The sequence below is a fragment of the Oncorhynchus clarkii genome, chromosome 1 (genome assembly GCF_045791955.1).
Source record: "Oncorhynchus clarkii lewisi isolate Uvic-CL-2024 chromosome 1, UVic_Ocla_1.0, whole genome shotgun sequence".
Lineage (NCBI taxonomy): Eukaryota > Metazoa > Chordata > Actinopteri > Salmoniformes > Salmonidae > Oncorhynchus > Oncorhynchus clarkii.
The window spans coordinates 43418118-43439967 of record NC_092147.1 but is presented as its reverse complement, the minus strand read 5'-3'; the positions used below and the strand labels follow the sequence as shown (position 1 = coordinate 43439967).

General features: G+C 42.2%; 1 protein-coding gene across 1 annotated transcript; it reads right to left on the bottom strand.

Annotated features, from left to right (window-relative positions):
- Nucleotides 1–104: 104 nt before the first annotated feature.
- LOC139407574 (E2F transcription factor 4) lies at nucleotides 105–21834 on the bottom strand. The gene is made up of 10 exons (XM_071151403.1): nucleotides 21447–21834; nucleotides 17706–17815; nucleotides 17327–17488; nucleotides 10995–11038; nucleotides 10820–10884; nucleotides 2553–2841; nucleotides 2273–2443; nucleotides 2034–2081; nucleotides 1815–1859; nucleotides 105–1687 (listed from the first exon to the last, which is right to left on the bottom strand). The coding sequence occupies exons 1-10, from the start codon at nucleotides 21600–21602 to the stop codon at nucleotides 1572–1574; spliced, it is 1206 nt and encodes a 401-aa protein (XP_071007504.1). The 5' UTR covers nucleotides 21603–21834; the 3' UTR covers nucleotides 105–1571.
- Between the last annotated feature and the right edge of the window lie 16 nt (nucleotides 21835–21850).

The following is a 21850-nucleotide window of genomic DNA, read 5'->3' as shown; positions in this document are numbered from 1 at the left end:
TTTAATTGTTGCATTTATATTTTTGTTCAGTAGAGATAGCCTACTACATAAAGCTGTGCAGTAGCCAATATGCATGTTGGGGAATTTTTCACAATTCAATTAATGCAGTCATTAGTTTTATTTAGGGTTCCTTATCCATATTCAGTTTTAACATTGCATTACCCTCAATTTGGCCTTCTCTGCCAACAACAGGACAAGTAAAGGAAATTGACAGAACTTTTTTTTTTACATAATGCAACTAACATTTTAGTCATCATTATTGCAAATGCAATGATACTATAGATCCTCTGAGCCTCTTAACACATCTTATGTTACATGTAAGCAGACTCCTCTTGAATTCCCTGGGCATTGAAGGCTTCAGCGAACTGACAACACCACCCAAACGACAGATGGTGCAATGCTAACTAGTTGGAGTGTTGTAAAGTGCAATGATGTGAGAGCAGTTTGATACAGATTATCGTATTTTGAGAATATATTTTATACACCCAAATCGGTAATATATCTGACAGGTATACAAAATAAATGCTTTAGGGAAGGAAATAAAACAAAAATGAACAGAATGAAATTAAGAACAACTATTCTCTCACACTACATTTCCATTGTCACGGTGAAAGTATGTGGGGACCTTTTCTATTGAACACGGATCAGAGCAACATATACAAAGACGATAGACAACACAAAACGCTACCATACTTTATAGGAATTAATTATTGTTTTTCATGTATTTTTTAAACAGCTACAAACATTATTTTACATAGACTAAATAAAATATTTATATACATAATAATTGTAAGACAAACCAAGAGTGCCGCAGATAATGTTGTAAAGTGAGTGAAACGGGTAAGAAAAACAACGACAAAGGCAAGGGGACCAAGATGAATGATAGATGTTAATTCAATGTGCATTACACCTAAAACCCCTCAAAACCTTCTCTTATCCTGTCTTCGTCTGGAACCCTGGTTCACTATTGCGGTCTCACACATGTAGTTTCATTACACATTTAACTCCACAAATGCTGGTAATACAAAATATATATATTCTCTATATACACAGAACAGTGCATATTTGATCAGCTGTGTGTGTACACGTTCACACGTACTGTACGAGTGTGTGCAGCTGCCTGGGTGTCTCTGAATCTGTTGACACTGTGTTGATGAGGATCAGAACGCGATGATGACTGCTTTTGCCAGTTTGTAACTTACTTCAAAACATAGATTGAAGGAGGGAATATAGTTCATCACAGACCAGCATGAGAAAGGAATTTCACCAGAGATCATCAGTTCAGTTTGGAGAGGACAATATTTCTTTATCCCCCCTTTTCATCTAACTTAGAGCCACTACGCCCTGAAACATTTGCTGCCAATGTTAAGTGGAACGATTTGGGTAAGAGAAAGAAGAGCATCAGACTAACAACACTTGTTTTGTTTGTTTTTTTACACAGAAAAATCTTCTAATACATAGGGATCCAAAAATAAAATCACTCATTTGTTTTTTTCCCATATAAAAATGGTCAACATGTTTTGTTCTTAGATTTCCTTACATAATACACTATTGGGAACTCAGCTCAGAGGTCAAAGATTAAGGATAGGAACATCAAAGAGGTCACAAAGGCCTTCGGTTTCATCAAGGTTATAGATATAGTCGTGGTCACCCGGCGGGGGAGACAGACGGAGGAGTGGAGAGAACACTGGGAAAGAGAGAGACCGGTACAAAGAGATCAGGGAGGAGGAATGTATTTCTCAACTTGATATGTCATGTATATCTCTACTGATCCACAAATCCAAATAAGCAGACCTGTAGGCATGGCAACTTACCTTCAGAAAACATCAACTCCTCCAACAGGTCTGCACTCATGATCTCTACTCCGAGAGACAGTGTGAGAGGGAGAGATATGGGGATGAGGGGTTAGAATTAAAAAGGTGCAAAACATTTATTCTGGAAGTTATAATCTCAAGTAATTGCCAGCATTGATAACAATTGCCATAGAAAAATAACTCCCAATAGATTTCATAATTTGTGGAGGTGACCTTTACCTTTACTTGGGTCAAACATATCAGAAAGTTCTTTGGGGAAATCCAGCACTACAAACAGAAGACAAAAAACAGTCACTCACTCAATAACGTCAGAAAAGGATTGATAAAGAGTGCACGCACTCCTTAAATAAACCTAGACTTTGATGTATATTTTGTAGTTCTGTGGTGTCCCCCTTGTATGATTTTGTACCAGGATAGAGAAGCATTATGCTCTAAAGGAAACAGCAGGTGACAGTTACGTTCTGAGGGGTCAGTCTTGATTGATCCAAAGATTGCTGAAGATGAGGAAGAGAAGCCATCCAATGAGGCAGAGGACTGGAGAGGCTGGGTGTCCAACAGAGTTGTCGGTTGGGCAGTTGTGTTTGTAGTGGGTGTGGAAACAGTCAGTGTGCTGACGTTTTTGCTAGACACTGTAAAAGTAGGACAATGATATGAGAATTACATGTTGATGTCCTCCCAATGCTCAGATAAAGACAAGCATACAGTAAGAAGTCTGCCCTTTTTCAGACCAAATCGTACCTGCGGTGGTGACTGCCTGGTTGGTAGTATCTGTGGAAGCAGGTGAGAGTGTGGCAGAACTGGGGTTGGAGGAGGGGGTCAGAGGCTGGTTGGGCTGGGAGGGGGCAGCAGGTGCTGGTTTTGGGTTTGCAGCAGCAGGCACTGGCAGGCTCTGGAGCATGTCCTCTGGTGGGGGGACGGGCAGTACCACTGGAGACGGGCTGGACGGGTCCTTGTTTACTAGAAGAACCTCAATGGGTCCTGCTGAGCTCTTTAGACGGATCTGATACTTCTTCTGTCCATTCAGTACCTGCCAACAGTCACTCAGAGTCAGACACATGGTAGAGGCTCAGGGAACTCCAACTCAGATTCTGTAGAGCTGCTGCGTGTAGGCCTTTGTTTCATCCCAGTACTGACACTTGATTCATATAATCGTTGTCCAGACTGTGTTTAGTTGATTGCTTTTAAAAAGTCTATTAGTGCTAGGCTGGAACAGAAGCCTGCACAACCAGTAGCTCGCCAGAATCCAAGTTGGAGATACATGGTCGGAGGACAGTGAGACAAAGGGGAGAGTCATTTTTATATCCCTTTCATAAACAGACCAAAATCCCACAAATTGATCATGCCTGCTTCTTTTCACCTGCTTTTGGTTTATCTGAAAGTAGTAGGGGGTAAAAAAAAAAGAATATGGAAAAAGAAAAGCCACCTAAACAGTGCCTAAAATGAAACCAGCTAAATTCTGGTAGATGTTGGCATTGGCGGTTAAGACTACAATTTCACCCGCCACATTGGTGGGCGTTCAGGGCGGGAAATTAACAACTGCCAAATACAGGTAGATTGTGATTGGTGGGTAAGAATGTCTATTTCACCAGCCATGTTGGCAGGTGGTCAGAGATATTTTTTCCCCCATCCAAAGCACCAATGTAGAAGTTATCGAATTGACAAGAAAGGCTACTGAAGTGTGACTTTATCCTTATGTTCTTGGCCAGTTACATCGTTTTGTTCACACGCTAGGTTGTTTTTCCAATGTTTGAGTTTGCTGCAAAGGACTGCTCCTAGGGAAGAGACCTCGCAGTCTGAGATATACTCCCCATCACAGACAAGTGCCCAGTTACAACAATAACAGCTCGTCCCTTAAAGAGGAAGCAGAACATTTGTGTCTCACCTAATGACTCAAATATTAGGGGAACTTTCTGCTTGATTAAGCATGAATCACTCCAAAAACCTTATAAACTTTTAGTAATTTCCTATTAACCCTATCAGTCCCGAGACTAGGCTTGGGCGGGTATTTGGAAAAAGCCACGGTATGGTTTTTCAATACCAATACTTTCAAAACAATTTCTTTTAAGTAAAAAAAATACATTCAAATGTAGTTATATGCAGTGTTCCTTCAGAAAAGCAGCATCACAACTTTGTTCATTTGCAGAATTTATCTCATTCACTTTCGCTTGTAAATGTCCACACTCACTGAAAATGACATTCGGTAACCGGCCGCGACCGGGAGGTCCGTGGGGCGACGCACAATTGGCCTAGCGTTGTCCGGGTTAGGGAGGGATTGGTCGGTAGGGATGTCCTTGTCTCACCAGCAACTCCTGTGGTGGGCCGGGCGCAGTGCGCGCTAACCAAGGTTGCCAGGTGCATGGTGTTTCCTCCGACACATTGGTGCGGCTGGCTTCCAGGTTGGATCCGCGCTGTGTTAAGAAGCAGTGCGGCTTGGTTGGGTTGTGTATCGGAGGACGCATGACTTTCAACCTTCGTCTCTCCCGAGCCCATACGGGAGTTGTAGCGATGAGACAAGATAGTAGCTACTACAACAATTGGATACCACGAAATTGGGGAGAAAAATAAATTAAATAAAATAAAAAAAACAAGGACCGCCAAAGCAAAATCCTGATAAAAATGTATTTATATGAATGCTGTAAGTACAGAAATTTGCTAAATGGGAAATTAATATTCAACTAGTCAACGACAACTGTGTGGAGTTGAGTTTGTGACAGCAACTATGTGAGCTTATTACAGGCACTATATCCTACTTCTATGTTGAGGGAACCCCTTACCTTACCGACTTGTGCGGTTTGTGAGCTTTATAGAGCAAAACATGTGCTTTATGAGATTCTCAGCTTTTCATAGATGGTTTGAGCTACAAACTATTTGGACTCTGCAGATGCTTTTGTATAAAAAAAAACCCGGCCCAGGCCCCTTCGGGATTCAACCCGTGTCTCACAAACGCCGCTCTAGCTCAGCCCCTATTAAATGAAACAGACTAATGGTTGATATCTAGAGAAGAAATAGACCAATCCAAATGGTACAACCAAAATCAAAAACACAAAACTTCTAAAGGGGTTAGATGTCCAAAACGCTCCGGCATTACAGTGGGACCTATTGGGTTATAACACACACAGCATTCAGAAAGTATTCACACCCCTGGACTTTTCCACACTTTGATACGTTACAGCCTTATTTTAAAATGGATTAAATTGATTTTTCCCCTGATCAATCTATACACAATACCCCATTAAGACAATGCAAAACAGGTGTAGAAATGTTTGCTAATTTAGTACAAATAAAAAACTTAAGTATCACATTTACATAAGTATTCAGACCCTTTACTCTGTATTTTAATGACGCACCTTTAGCAGTGATTACAGCCTAGTCTTCTTGGGTATGACGCTACAAGCTTGGCCCACCTGTATTTGGGGAGTTTCTCCCATTCATCTCTGCAGATCCTCTCAAGCTCTGTCAGGCTGGATGGGGAGCGTCGCTGCACAGCTATTTTCAGGTCTCTCCAGAGATGTTCGATGGGGTTCAAGTCCGGATCTGGCTGGGCCACTCAAGGACATTCAGAGATTTGTCCCGAAGCCACTCCTATGTTGTCGTGGCTGTGTGCTTAGGGTTGTTGTCCTGTTGGAAGGTGAACCGTCGCTCCAGTCGGAGCTTCTGAGTGCTCTTCAGCCAGTTTTCATCAAGTATCTCTCTGTACTTTGCTCCGTTCATCTTTCCCACAATCCTGACTAGTCTCCCAGTCCCTGAACAACATTACCACAACATGCTGCTGCCACCAACATGCTTCACCGTAGGGCTGATGCCAGGTTTCCTCCAGATGTGACGCTTGGCATTCAGGCCAAAGAGTTCAATCTTGTTTCTCATGGTCTGAGAGAACTTTAGGTGCATTTGGCAAACTCCAAGCGGGCTGTCATGTGCCTTTTACTGAGGAGTGGATTCCACTAGCCACTCCAGGCCTGATTGGTGGAGTGCTGCAGAGATGATTGTCCTTCTGGAAGGTATGTAAACTCAGCAAAAAAAGAAACGTCCTCTCACTGTCAATTACGTTTATGTTCAGCAAACTTAACATGTGTAAATATTTGTATGAACATAACAAGATTCAACAACTGAGACAAACTGAACAAGTTCCACAGACACTATTACATTTCTGTTAGTCACGTGTCCCTGAACAAAGCGGGGGGGGGTCAAAATCAAAAGTAACAGTCAGCATCTGGTGTGGCCACCAGCTGCATTAAGTACTGCAGTGCATCTCCTCCCCATGGACTGCACCAGATTTGCCAGTTCTTGCTGTGAGATGTTACCCCACTCTTCCACCAAGGCACCTGGAAGTTCCCGGACATTTCTGGGGGGGGGGGGGGGGTGGCCCTAGCCCTCACCCTCTGATCCAACAGGTCCCAGACGTGCTCAATGGGATTGAGATCCGGGATCTTCACTGGCCATGGCAGAACACTGACATTCCTGTTTTGCAGGAAATCACGCACAGAACGAGCAGTATGGCTGGTGGCATTGTCATGCTGGAGGGTCATATCAGGATGAGCCTGCAGGAAGGGTACCACATGAGGGAGGAGGATGTCTTCCCTGTAATGCACAGTGTTGAGATTGCCTGCAATGACAACAAGCTCAGTCTGATGATGCTGTGACACACCGCCCCAGACCATGACGGACCATCCACCTCCAAATCGATCCTGCTCCAGAGTACAGGCCTCGGTGTAACTCTCATTCCGTCGACGATAAACGCAAATCCGACCATTACCCCTGGTGAGACAAAACCGCGACTCGTCAGTGAAGAGCACTTTCTGCCAGTCCTGTCTGGTCCAGCGACGGTGGGTTTGTGCACAAAGGCGACGTTGTTTCCTGGTGATGTCTGGTGAAGAACAGGCCTACAAGCCCTCAGTCCAGCCTCTCTCAGCCTATTTCGGACACTCTCAAAACAGATGGAGGGATTGTGCGTTCCTGGTGTAACTCGGGCAGGTGAGATGATCGGATGTACCTATCCTGTGCAGGTGTTGTTACACGTGGTCTGCCACTGCGAGGACGATCAGCTGTCCGTCCTGTAGCGCTGTCTTAGGCGTCTCACAGTACGGACATTGCAATGTATTGCTCTGGCCACATCTGCAGTCCTCATGCCTCATTGCAGCACGCCTGAGGCACGTTCATGCAGATGAGCAGGGATCCTGGGCATCTTTCTTTGTGTTTTTCGGAGTCAGTGGAAAGGCCTCTTTAGTGTCCTAAGTTTTCATAACTGTGACCTTAATTGCCTACCGTCTGTAAGCCGTTAGTGTCTTAATGACCGTTCCACAGGTGCATGTTCATTACTTGTTTATGGTTCATTGAACAAGCATGGGAAAAAGTGTTTAAACCCTTTACAATGAAGAACTTCTACTTTTAAAAATCCACCTCTCTAAAAACAAGTCTCTCACTGTTGCCACCTGCTATAGACCACCCTCTACCCCCAGCTGTGCTCTTGACACCATATGTGAACTGATTGCCCCCCATCTATCTTCAGAGCTCGTGCTGCTAGGCGACCTAAACTGGAACATGCTTAACACCCCAGCCATCCTACAATCTAAGCTTGATGCCCTCAATTCTCACACCAATTATCAATGAACCTACCAGGTACCACCCCAAAGCCGTAAACACGGGCACCCTCATAGATATCATCCTAACCAACTTGCCCTCTAAATACACCTCTGCTGTTTTCAACCAAGATCTCAGCGATCACTGCCTGCATCCGTAATGGGTCAGCGGTCAAACGACCTCCACTCATCACTGTCAAACGCTCCCTGAAACACTTCAGCGAGCAGGCCTTTCTAATCGACCTGGCCGGGGTATCCTGGAAGGACTGATTTCATCCCGTCAGTAGAGGATGCCTTCCTCACCATCTTAAATAAGCATGCCCCATTCAAGAAATGTAGAACCAGGAACAGGTATGGTTCTCTCCAGACCTGACTGCCCTTAACCAACACAAAAACATCCTATGGTGTTCTACATTAGCATCAAACAGCCCCCTTGATATGTAACTTTTCAGGGAAGCTAGAAACCAATACACACAGGCAGTTAGAAAAGCCAAGGCTTTCTTCCTGCAACACAAACTCAAAAAAGTTCTGGGACACTGTAAAGTCCTTGGAGAATAAGAACACCTCCTCCCAGCTGCCCACTGCACTGATGATAGGAAACACTGTCACTACTGATGAATCCACTATAATTGAGAATTTCAATTATCATTTTTCTACAGCTGGCCATGCTTTCCACCTGGCTACCCCGGTCAACAGCACTGCACCCCCCACAGCAACTCGCCCAAGCCTTCCCCATTTCTCCTTCTCCCAAATCCAGTCAGCTGATGTTCTGAAAGAGCTGCAAAATCTGGACCCCTACAAATCAGCCGGGCTAGACAATCTGAACCCTTTCTTTCTAAAATGATCTGCCGAAATTGTTGCAACCCTTATTACTAGCCTGTTCAACCTCTCTTTCGTGTCGTCTGAGATTCCCAAAGATTGGAAAGAAGCTGCGCTCATCCCCCTCTTCAAAGGGGGGGACACTCTTGACCCAAACTGCTACAGACCTATATCCTACCCTGCCTTTCTAAGGTCTTCGAAAGCCAAGTCAACAAACAGATTACCGACCATTTCGAATCCCACCATACCATCCTCATCGGCAGACTCGATAGCCTTGGTTTCTCAAATGATTGCCTCGCCTGGTTCACCAACTATTTCTCTGATAGAGTTCAGTGTGTCAAATCGGAGGGCCTGTTGTCCGGGCCTCTGGCAGTCTCTATGAGGGTGCCACAGGGTTCAATTCTTGGACCGACTCTCTTCTCTGTATACATCAATGATGTCGCTCTTGCTGCTGGTGAGTCTCTGATCCACCTCTACGCAGACGACACCATTCTGTATACTTCTGGCCCTTCTTTGGACTCTGTTAACAACCCCCAGACGAGCTTCAATGCCATACAACTCTCCATCCGTGGCCTCCAATTGCTCTTAAATACAAGTAAAACTAAATGCATGCTCTTCAACCGATCGCTGCCCGCACCTGCCTGCCCGTCCAACATTACTACTCTGGACGGTTCTGTCTTAGAATATGTGTACAACTACAAATACCTAGGTGTCTGGTTAGACTGTAAACTCTCCTTCCAGACTCACATCAAACATCTCCAATCCCAAGTTAAATCTAGACTTGGCTTCCTATATTGCAACAAAGCCTCCTTCACTCATGCTGCCAAACATACCCTTGTAAAACGGACCATCCTACCGATCCTCGACTTCGGCGACGTCATTTACAAAATAGCCATCAATACCCTACTCAATAAATTGGATGCAGTCTATCACAGTGCCATCCATTTTGTCACCAAAGCCCCATATACTACCCACCACTGCGACCTGTACGCTCTCGTTGGCTGGCCCTCGCTTCATACTCATCACCAAATCCACTGGCTCCAGGTCATCTACAAGACCCTGCTAGGTAATGTCCCCCCTTATCTCAGCTCGCTGGTCACCATAGCAGCCCCCACCTGTAGCACGCGCTCCAGCAGGTATCTCTCTCTGGTCACCCCCAAAACCAATTCTTCCTTTGGCCGCCTCTCCAGTTCTCCTCTGCCAATGACTGCAGCGAACTACAAAAATCTCTCAAACTGGAAACACATCTCCCTCACTAGCTTTAAGCACCAGCTGTCAGAACAGCTCACAGATTACTACACCTGTACATAGCCCATCTATAATTTAGCCCAAACAACTCTTCAGAACAGCTCACAGACTACTGCACCTGTACATAGCCCATCTATAATTTAGCCCAAACAACTCTTCCCCTACTGTATTTATTTATTTATTTTGCTCCCCATCATTTCCATTTCTACTTCGCACATTCTTCCACTGCAAATCTACCCGTGTTTTACTTGCTATATTGTATTTACTTTGCCACCATGGCATTTTTTTTGCCTTTACCTCCCTTATCTCACCTCATTTGCTCACATCATATAGACTTATTTTTTCTACTGTATTATTGACTGTATGTTTGTTTTACTCCATGTGTGTTGTTGTATGTGTCGAACTGCTTTGCTTCATCTTGGCCAGGTCGCAATTGTAAATGAGAACTTGTTCTCAACCTGCCTACCTGGTTAAATAAAGGTGAAATAAATTTGTTTTTAAATAGCAGCTCCTCACAAGAATGGGCATTAGGTGAGGCAGGTGAACCTGTAGCCATATTACTTCAACAGTAATTGACATGAGATCCTCTCTAAGCTTTACTAGAATGTAGCTCTAAACATAGACAGCAACACCACCCCGGTTGGCATTTGTGTCTTCTGTAGATGTTATAACCATGTATTTCTACCACTATAATCAAAAGGGATAATCCAAGTGAGTTTCAGAGATAGTCTGTACATGAATGTCATCTGTTACTAGCAAACCTTGAGCCTTTTCCTTTCAGTTTTGTTCCAACAGCTTCAAAAACGGTATTTGTTAATGAAAATATATTTCACAGCGTAAAATTAAATTGAGCTAACAGTGTAGAATTTTTACAACCAGGAAATGACAGAGCAAATTGGCAGGTAGGTAATACAGCAAAACCCAATCATACCAGCACCAGATATCTTATGGACATTTTCTGAAATTACAATGCAAAAAAATCATATGTGTAGCACCTTAAAGAGTCCATGTTACTGCAGAAACGGACTCAACCGCATGAATACCTGGCCGTCCCATCTTCAGTCAGCTGTTCATTCCGCCGCCAACCCCAATTTTTTTGTTGTTGGGACAATTAGTTTATTTTGACGTCTACAGTCAGTTAACAGTCAGTTACACCTCCCTAATTTGAAATGCAAACAGACCCTAAGGTCTTACAACACCCCCCATTTGCCAGTTACCCAGTGATATGCATAAAAAGGGAAAATTATCCCACAAAAGTGGTTAAAAAGGGGCTGTTTGAAAGGTGATCATAAACATGGTATTTTTTTTGTATAGGTAATATACCACATCTTCTGAAATGGGTATTATAGTGCAAACACTTACAGACTCCGGTATGGGCACCTCCAACTGTGTGCCTGTGGGAGCGCGGATTGCTAGGAGGGTGTCACCTGTGGAGACCAAACAGAGATGAGGTGAGTGGGAAGAGAACAAAACAAAGGAGAAAGCAGAATAAAAAAAGGGGGAAAAACAGACAAACACAAGTATGAGAGAAATGTACCTTTGAATGCACTGCATAGGTCTTCATGTTTTACATAAGCCATAGTGTGTTTGTGTTAAGGGAAAGAGTTTGTGTATATAATGTAAGAAACCTAGCAAACTCCTCGCTGATTTACCACATTTTTACAAATAGCCCCCACAAGTACTTATGTAGTGGTGTCTTTGCTAATGACACCAGTTATCACGGTTCTATTGCATGTATTAGAGATACCAAACAGAGAAACTTTGATCCTTTATAATTATGAAGCGAAATAAACTAAATTAATAATATCCCCAGCCTAAGCTTTCCTTTAAAAGATGCGTGCCGGACCTTGAATTATCTCTAGAACTTAATCTATTTTATATATCTCTGGCAGACAAACACACCCCATTTTAATGCCTTGCAGTTAAATACAGAGAAAATCCTTGGTTCTCTATAGTACTTTCAGATCTAATTATAATGAGAAATCGGGCCAAGGCTAGAAAAAAAACTCGCTCAGTAGCTGATTGGCAGCATTTCCGGCAATTGAGAAATAGATGCACTTCCTCAATTAAGAAAAGCTAAATTAAGCTACTTCCTAAGTTCCCTCAGAATCTGCTGGTGGTCTGTCAATTTTGGAAAACAGTTCATGCACTCAAGCGTGGAAATTCTTCTCCTTTCCTGCCTAAGCAAGTTGTCTCAGACTGACATCATTACTGAGAAAAACGAGACAAGTGATGCTTTTAAATCAGCATTTTATCTCGACAGAAAGAAATGGTGGTTAAATTGACCCGTGTCAGTCAGTAAACTGTGCTTCCCTCTCCCAGCCTCCAGTTGGCTCTTTGGAAGATCAATCAACTTCTAGTGAATCTTTTTTTTAACCTTCTACTTGGGATGTGCTAGATGCCTTGCTTAAGATTAATGCAAAAAAATCCACTGGTTTGCCGATTTGCTTGAGCCTTTCTTGCTGCAGATTTCTGCTCCCGATTGCGGAATCAGTAGCTAGGTTTCCATCCACTTGCATAAAAAGGTTGGATGGAAACGTGGTTAGTGACATTTTTAATCTGACCATTATCTCGGCGCTATCCCCAGGGTTTGGAAGGTGGCCCATGTGCTCCCTCTCAACAAAGGTGGTTTACCTCTCCAAGCTACAGTGCATTCGTAAAGTACTCAGACCCCTTGACTTTCCCACAGTTAAGTTACAGCCATATTCTAAAATGTAATAACAAAAAAAATCCTCAATCTAAGCACAATACGTCTTTTTGAAATTTGTATAAAGTTTTTTACATAAGTATTCAGACCCTTTACTTACTACTTTGTTGAAGCACCTTTGGCAGCAATTACAGCCTAGTCTTCTTGGGTATGACGCTATAAGCTTGGCACATCTGTATTTGGGGAGTTTCTCCCATTCTTCTCGGCAGATCCCCTCAAGCTCGGTCAGGTTGGATGGGGAGCGTTGCTGCACAGCTATTTTTCAGGTCTCTCCAGAGATGTTCGATGGGGTTCAAGTCCGGGCCCTAGCTGGGCCACTCAACTCCTGCGTTGTCTTGTCTGTGTGCTTAGTGACGTTGTCCTGTCGTAAAGTGAACCTTCGCCCCAGTCTGAGGTCCTGAGCGCTCTGGAGCAGGTTTTCATCAAGGATCTCTGTACTTTGCTCCATTCATCTTTGACTTGATACTGACTCGTCTCCCTGGTGCTGAAAAACATCCCCACAACATGATGCTGCCACCACCATGCTTCACCGTAGGGATGGTGCCAGGTTTCCTCCAGACGTGACGCTTGGCATTCAGGCCAAAGAGTTCAATCTTGGTTTCATCAGAACAGAGAATTTTGTTTTTCATGGTCTGAGTCCTTTAGGCAAACTCCAAGCGGGCTTTTACGTGCCTTTTTACTAAGGAGTGGCTTTCATCTGGCCACTCTACCATAAAGGCATGACTGGTGGAGTGCTGCAGAGACGTTGTCCTTCTGGAAGGTTCTCCCATCTCCACAGAGGAACTCTGGAGCTCTGTCAGAGTGACCATCAAGTTCTTGGTCACCTCCCTGACCAAGGCCCTTCTCCCCTGATTGCTCAGTTTGGCCAGACAGAAAGCTCTAGGAAGAGTCTTTGTGGTTCCAAACCTCTTCCATTTAAGAATGATGGAGGCAGCAGTGTTCTTGGGGACCTTCAACGCTACAGAAAATATTTGTTACCCTTCTACGGACAATTCCTTCGACCTCATAGCATTGGTTTTTGCTGTGAAATGCACTGTCAACTGTGGGTCTTTATATAGACAGGTGTGTGCCTTTCCAAATCATGTCCAATCAATTGAATTTACCACAGGTGGACTCCGATCAAGTTGTAGAAATATCTCAAGGATGATCAATGGAAACAGGATGCACCCGAGCTCAATTTCGAGTCTCATAGCAAAGGTTCTGAATAGGTATGTTTTTAATTTGTAATAGTCACAGAAATGTCTAAAAACCTGTTTTCACTTCGTCATTATGGGGTTGTGTGTAGATTGATGAGGTGGAAAAAAAAGTTGATAAATTATAGAATAAGGCAGTAACGTAACAAAATGTGAAAGTGGTCTGAATACTTACCGAATGCAGTGTAATTGTTTGAAACATGAACGTTTTAATTACATATGAGGCATGTCTTACCTTGCTTCAAAGTAGCCTATTAGATCACTCATTCCACATTTCTAACGGACAGTATCATTCAAAAGTTTGGACACCTACTCATTCAAGGGTTTTTCCTTTACATTTGTACTATTTTCTACATTGTAGAATGACTGTACGTAACCATAAACATCCATAAAAATCAATACAGAGAAGTATATATTTTTAAACCTGCATATTTTGCTAAAAGAAATCCAGGTTAGCAGGCAATATTAACCAGGTGAAATAGTGTCACTTCTCTTGCGTTCATTGCACGCAGAGTCAGGGTATATGCAACAGTTTGGGCCGCCTAATTTGCCAGAATTTTACGTAATTATGACATAACATTGAAGGTTGTGCAATGTAACAGCAATATTTAGACTTAGGGATGCCACCCGTTAGATAAAATACGGAACGGTTCCGTATTTCACTGAAAGAATAAACGTCTTGTTTGAGATGATAGTTTCCATATTCGATCATATTAATGACCTAAGGCTCGTATTTCTGTGTGTTATTATGTTATAATTAAGTCTATGATTTGATAGAGCAGTCTGACTGAGCGATGGTAGGCACCAGCAGGCTCGTAAGCATTCATTCAAACAGCACTTTCATGCATTTTGCCAGCAGCTCGTCGCTGTGCTTCAAGCATTGAGCTGTTTATGACTTCATGCCTATCAACTCTCAAGATTAGGCTGGTGTAACCGATGTGAAATGGCTAGCTAGTTAGCGGGGTGCGCGCTAATAGCATTTAGCACTCGCTCTGAGACTTGGAGTGGTTGTTCCCCTTGCAGAGGGGCTTTTGTGGAGCGATGGGTAACGCTGCTTCGAGGGTGGCTGTTGTCGATGTGTTCCTGGTTCGAGCCCAGGTAGGGGCGAGGAGAGGGACGGAAGCTATTCTGTTACACTGGCAATACTGTGCCTATAAGAACATCCAATAGTCAAAGGTATATGAAATACAAATCGTATAGAGAGAAATTATCCTATAATTCCTATAATAACTACATCCTAAAACTTCTTACCTGGGAATATTGAAGTCTCATGTTAAAAGGAACCAGCTTTCATATGTTCTCATGTTCTGAGCAAGGACTGCACTTTTACTTTCTTCTCCAACACTTTGTTTTTTCATTATTTAAACCATGTTTCATTTTATTTGAGGCTAAATTGATTTTATTGATGTATTATATTAAGTTAAAATAAATGTTAATTCAGTTGTTGTAATTGTCATTATTACAAATACATTTGTCAATTTTTTATTTATTTATTAATTTATGTTAAAAATCGGCCGATTAATCGGTATCGGCTTTTTTTTGGGGGTCCTCTAATAATCGGTATCGGTGTGGAAAAATCATAATCGGTCGACCTCTAGAACAAACATTTGCGCGCAGCCTACTGCTTGTACGCATTGTTGCGCTTATAATGTGAAGAAATAATAGTTGATCAACATTTTAAGCTAAATGTTCTGATCTGTTGCATCAGACTCATTGCTTTTTTACATTGTTATTTTTATGTAGCCTAGGGCCTACCAGTTGTATGAATTTGGGATCCATCTTCCCTCAACTTATCCTGAATCTGTTTGGAATAGGCTATGTCGTTCTGAACAAGCTGACCAATACAATAGGTAAACTTTTCTACTATGGGGTGATAATAGATTAACAGAGGCTAGTGATTTTGCAGTTCGTTACTGGTTCGTCCTTGTTGGCTGAGAAAAAGTAAAATCATCTTCAAAGTAAAAACATCTTCAAAGTGCACATCAGAATTTGGTAACAAAGTCCGCACATCGTTGCATCCTGGACTTGCATGTTCTGTTAATATGAACTACCATAATTGAAATGTGATTTCTGTCATCCTGAGCACCGTGGGTGGACACCCTAATCAGGTTATGCAGCCAATGTCTGGTAAATTCAAATGTTGCCGGTCAAATGTCCAGCGCCACATTTTCCTAATGGAAACCCTGCTTCATTGTTAACTTATAGACAGACGTTTGTGATACCAGACCCGATTTCAGGGATGGCCAACTCTGGAGATCCCTTTGAGCTCCACTTAGTTAGGTAAATGTGCTTTTAGTTTATTTGCACCTTACTTGTGGAATAGGCTCTCTAAAATTGGATGAATTGGTGCCTCTAGGACAATTCAAAGGGCTGATTGAGGACCTTTTTACTGAAGAATGTGTTTGTTTTGCTTTTAGCGTATTTATGCGAATATTGATGCCTTTTTTATGTGTATTGATGTATGTAGGGCTCATCTGAGAAAGAGAATCTCAGCATGTCTCCCTGTTGAAATAAAGGTTAGATTTAAAAAACAACAACTATGAATTAAGAGCTAAGCATTGAGCAAGCAATCTGATCACTACCACAAAGCAGTGGTCACCAACCTTTTGAGTCAAGATCACTTTGAGTCAAAATGCAAGCCGTTATCTATCGCTCAGACTGAAAAATGATGGCTTAAAGAAACCTAAGCCTATGCAACATTAACCAATTAAAAACAGTACTGTAGCAATGAGGTTTGTGCAATAGATACTGGATATTGGCTGATTGAATTCCCCTGCCAATGTTGTTCTTCTCAGACCATTATGAAATTATATATATATATATTTTTTAAAATTTAGGTATATGATTCCAGGCTGTGTCGCAGCTGGCCACGACCCGGAGACCCATGAGGCGGCGCACAATTGGCCCAGCGTCGTCTGGGTTAGGGGAGGGTTTGGCCGGGGGGGCTTAATTAACTTGTCTCATCGCGCTATAGCGACTCCTTCTGGCGCGCCTGCAGGCTGAATTCAGGTCATCAGTTGATGCGTTTCCTCCAACACATTGTTGCGGGTGGTTTCCGGGTTAAGCAAGAAGCACGGTTTGGCGAGTTGTTTCGGAGGACTCATGACTCGACATTCGCCTCTCCCGAGCCCATTGGGGTAGTTGTAGCAATGAGACAAGATCGTAATATCACAAAATTGGGGAAAATATCAAAATAAATGTCTGGTTGTTTTTAATATATATATATATATATATATGATATCTTCAAGGGGAGAGGGTGCCACCCAAGATTTACTAACAGAACTCGCTATATATAAATTTAAAGATTCAAAAAGACAACCCGCTAATAACAACAATAATAACAGCACAAGCTTATCGGAACACTTTGCTATACTCATTCATTGCCGCTGCAGTGCTGGATGTAGCGTGTGGAAGTATGAAGAATGTGCATTTCATGGCTTATAAAAAGGTGTTGAGAAAGTGTTGACATTTCTAAATAACAATTTAAACATGACTTTACACAAAAACAGCAGCTCTTTGCTGTAGTCGTTGAGTCTCTCTCTAGTCATGGTTCTAAGAGTTTTGAAATCTCACAGTATCAACATTGCTGTCCTTTCGAGGCTTCTTTTTTACAGTCTACGGCTCGAAGAAACTGTGCAGACATGGTGATTTGAGCTAACTGATTGGCCAGTGGTAGGCCTATAGGTACACTTCACCTGCTCTCTGGCCGGAGTTCTACCTTCAGATACATGAAAGGGTTTAAAATGGGAACACTTTGCCTTGCCAGTACTAGGGCTGCTGAATCAAGTGCTACCACCAACAACGTGCAAAAAAACAATAGGAACACCAGGCTTTATCGGTTTTTACAGAAATGCTTTGGGGATCGACTGGTTGGCGACCACTGATCTAAAGCATTTTAAGGTGCAGTGCACCTTAACCCATTTAATAAGCTTTGTGACAACTAGATAGAGGGATTGTAGTAAAGGATATGGGCTATTCTGTGAGTCGTCTGTAACGTTCTTGATGCTCTGCTGGACCCAGACCCTCTGCTGATCCAACTCGTGTTCTCTCTTGTCCAGATCATCCAGCTCTGCCTTCAGATCAATGAGCTTATCGGCTATCTCCCGTGTGTTACAGCCAGGACCAACACCCCTGGGGACAGGAAACACAGGTATCACAAAGAGATAACACACACAACAACAACAGTCAAGGACTATGCATAGGTAGGAATGCAGACAACTCCTTATGAGGTTACTTACGTAACAGACCGCTTAAACACACTGATATCTATCTTCAAGGGGAAAGGGTACCACCCAAGTTTACTAACAGAGCTCGTAATGCCATGTTCTTCTGCATGTCCTTGACTTACTTCCACTGAATACTGTTCTTGGACTTCTTCTCGATCAATCCGATGCCTTCGAGCACATTGGTAATGTCGTAGATGCGGCGCTTCTGTCTTACAGCTAAGGTGTCTGCTGCCTGTGGGAGAGAAAGAGCGGTCAATGTTATTCATACATCAGTGTATAGAGCAATTTGGGGGTCCATTGACCAATTCCAGTGAGACACAAATGGCATTATACATAGTAGATTCTATAACTAGCAAGGGAGCTTCACTATTTTTGAGCTGCAGTCACAAATAGTGGAGTGTCCTTTCATGCTTGTGTTCAACAAGCACTTACAGAAATAAACATATGGCTAGTGCTGATAACTATGATGGTTCATACCCATTGCTGCTAGGGATGACGTCTATTCCATTGTGGTCTGTCACACCCAGCCTAAACTAAACAAAACAACACATCCAGGGACCTACCCTAGATAAAGAGCACGGTGTTCTCAGCATAATTGAACCTAAATTAATGGTGACTTGCGGTTTGATTTCTCTTCAACATAAAAGTCTGTGTGTGGCTGAGTCTGAAACCGGGTTGTGGTTTCAAAACCCAAGTAACAGGTTGCTGGCTGACCAAATCCAGTTCATAACAATGCTTGCCTTGCTTACTTAATTGAGTCTGCAGGGGGCAGAATAGAACAAGTAAGATGGCTAGCCAACTTTTACATGTGTGTTGTGAACAACATTAGCGTGAGCAACAATAGTGGCATGGTAGTTCGCCTTCAAAATAAAAGTCCCCAATTGAAACGGATAAAAATTATTGGACTCGATAATGCAACAAAAAAATGGTTGGAACGCTATATAAAAATGGAACAATATGTTGAAATCACACTGTTTGTATTAGATTCCAGAATTGCATTGAGGGGGGGTGGCAGGTAGCCTAGTGGTTGGAGCGTTGGGCCAGTAACAAAGGTTGCTGGATCGAATCCCCGAGCTGACACGGTAAAAATCTGGTGTTCTGCCCCTGAAAAGGGCAGTTAACTCACTGTTCCCCAGTAGGCCGTCATTGTAAATAAGAATGTATTCTTAAACCTGTTAAGTCTACCCCTTCCTTTTTCAAACATTCTGTTAAAAATCGTGCAACTTTTCAGCGTCCTGCTACTCATGCCAGGAATATAGTATATGCATATGATTAGTATGTGTGGATAGAAAACACTCTGAAGTTTCTAAAACTGGTTAAATCACGGCTGTGACTATAACAGATCGTGTGTTTCATCGAAAAACGCAAGAAAAACTGCTCTCTGAAAGCTAAAAATTATTTCCATGCGTCACTTTCATGGGTTGTTAAAAGGGCACAAAATTAATTATGGATCTGCATGCAATTCCTACAGATTCCACACGATGTCGCCATTGTCGTCATTTTCCAGGGAGTTTTTTCTTGGTAAATCCAACTAACTGGATTCAATTTCTTCCGGTCTCCACCAGGATGTTTTGAATGTGCACATTGGCAGCCATTGATTTGCAGACGAGGAGCTATTGAAAACACATCGCCCTGTAATCATTTTGATAGATTATAAACGTTTACTAATACCTAAAGTTGGATTACAAAAGTATTTCGAAGTGTTTTGTGAAAGTTTATCGTCGACTTTTAAAAAATGATGCAGCGTTTAAAAACGATGTTTTTTTCTGAATGACACAGCTTCCATAGAAAGCTATTTTGGGTATATATGGACCGATTTAAACGAAAAAAAGACCCAATAGTGATGTTTATGGGGCATATAGGAGTGCCAAGAAAGAAGCTCGTCAAAGGTAATGAATGTTTTATATTTTATTTCTGCGTTTTGTGTAGCGCCGGATAAGCTAAATCTTTGTTTACGTCGCATTCAGGCATTTTGAGGTGTTGCATGCTATCAGATAATAGCTTTTCATGCTTTCGCCGAAAAGCATTTTAAAAATCTGACTTGTTGGCTAGGTTCACAACGAGTGTAGCTTTATTTCAATACCCTGCATGTGCATTTTGATGAACGTTTGAGTTTTAACGAGTACATTTAGCATTTAGCGTAGCGCATTTGCATTTCCAGGTGTCTACTTGAGACATCTGCGTCTCAAGTAGGAGCAAGAAGTTAACTGACTTGCCTAGTTAAATTAAGGTTCAATTTAAAAAGATGACAAAAATATTGCATTGCACAGCCATACCCATGGATCTTGGGTCCTTGTCACCCACAGATTCCAATTCTAAAAAGAGTGTCACACAAATATTAGTGTCGTAGCTCTTATCGTGGGACTTTAACTGTGGGAATCACCTTACTTTTTAGACTATTGTGCGTATTGGAAATTCATATTGCAATGTATAGCCTATGGATTTTGGGTTCTTGAAATGGGGTATGAGCCTACCTTATGGTTCATGGACCCAAGATCCATAGGTAAGGCTATACATTGCAATATGAATGTCCAATACACATAGGTTGACTGGTGAGCTTAATGTTACTCATTTTGCAGTGGTTTCAGAGTCCCGTACCATTTCATGGACCCAATATCAATACGTAAGGCTGTACATTGCAATATGAATGTCCAATACACACAATAGACTGAATTGTGAGGTGATTTCTCACAGTTATAGTCCCGCAATAAGAGCTACGACGTGGATGTCACTAAGTCGGCTGACACCAAATTTCATGAACCTAAGAGCCGTAGGTAAGGCTGTACATTGGTCCACCCACACAACCACCCGAGCCACTGCCTGTGCATCAAAGCAGGGACCGAGAGACAGAAAAACAGCTATCTCAATGTCATCAGACTGTTAAACAGCCACCACTAACAATGAGTGGCTGCTGCCAACATACTGACTCAACTCCAGCCACTTTAATACTGGAAAATTGATGTAATAAATGTATCACTAGCCATCTTAAACAATGCCACTTAATATAATGTTTACATACCCTACATTACTCTTCTCATATGTATATACTGTACTCTATACCATCTACTGCATCTTGATGTAATACATGTATCACTAGCCACTTTAAACAATGCCACTTTTATGTTTACATACCCTACATTACTCATCTCATATGTATACAGTGTACTCGATACCATCTACTGCATCTTGCCTATGCCGTTCTGTACCATCACTCATTCATATATCTTTATGTACATATTCTATATCCCTTTACACTTGTGTGTATAAGGTAGTAGTTGTGGAATTGTTAGATTACTCGTTGGTTATTACTGCATTGTCGAAACTAGAAGCACAAGCATTTTGCTACACTCGCATTAACATCTGCTAACCATGTGTATGTGACTTACAAATTTGATTTGATTTGACATTGCAATATAAGTATGTCCCAATGCAATTCTGAAGTCTAATGCATCCAGTGTGAAATATTTTTTTATTTTATTTTTTTATTTAACTTATTGTCTTTAGTTGAATTTATATCACAGTACAGCATTCCAACTTTGTTTAGCATTATCTAGTTCAATTGTGGCATGACGACACTATTTGTATCCGTTTGCATCAGTTTCGATTGGGACTTTTATTTTGAAGGCGAACTACATTGTTGCTCACGCTAATGTTGTTCACAACACACACGTCCAACTTTTCGTAAGTTCAGAGGAAGGGCTAGGTAGCTAAAACAAGCTTTGAACTATTCAATGACCTCGTTAGACATAAATAGAATAAACACTTGACACAACGTATCACTGATGAGCTGGCAACTAGCAATGCTAGCCACACAAGGTAAATTGACATCCGCGTGTCAACAACAAAGAGTGAAGCATGCTTACTGCTTTCAGATCTAGAACTCCATCCTTGGCCTCTTGTAGCAAAGTTACAAATTTTGTTGTAAGCAATCCTAGACTCTTCTCGTGTCGACTTGGGGTTTGAGGTTGAAGCGAATCTCCCATAGCTCCAAGTTCGGTTCTTCCCGACTCCAGTTCCATCTGATTACGAAGTCTTGTTCAGATCCGTAGCTAGCTGCCTCCCCGTTTAGTCCCGAACTCACTTGCTAGCCAATGCCAACGTTAGCTAGCTTCAGCAGGTAGCCTCTATCACACGCGGTGCTTTGTTTGACTATATAAAGTGCATTGCACGGTAATGGTAGGAGAATCCAATGTGGTCCAGACTCTTGACCTGTTAATCCAGAACAGGCCTACAAAATATTTAAATGAGCATAAAGTCAGAAGCCGTT

What these genes read in the sequence shown, in the direction of transcription:
- LOC139407574 (XM_071151403.1), bottom strand. Translation starts at nt 21,602, where the DNA reads ATGGAACTGGAGTCGGGAAGAACCGAACTTGGAGCTATGGGAGATTCG. An exon ending in CCTATGCAGTGCATTCAAAG is followed by an intron (nt 10,885 to 10,994) that starts GTACATTTCTCT and finishes TGGTCTCCACAG; the next exon opens with GTGACACCCTCCTAGCAATC. An exon ending in CCAGGCAGTCACCACCGCAG is followed by an intron (nt 2,444 to 2,552) that starts GTACGATTTGGT and finishes CTACTTTTACAG; the next exon opens with TGTCTAGCAAAAACGTCAGC.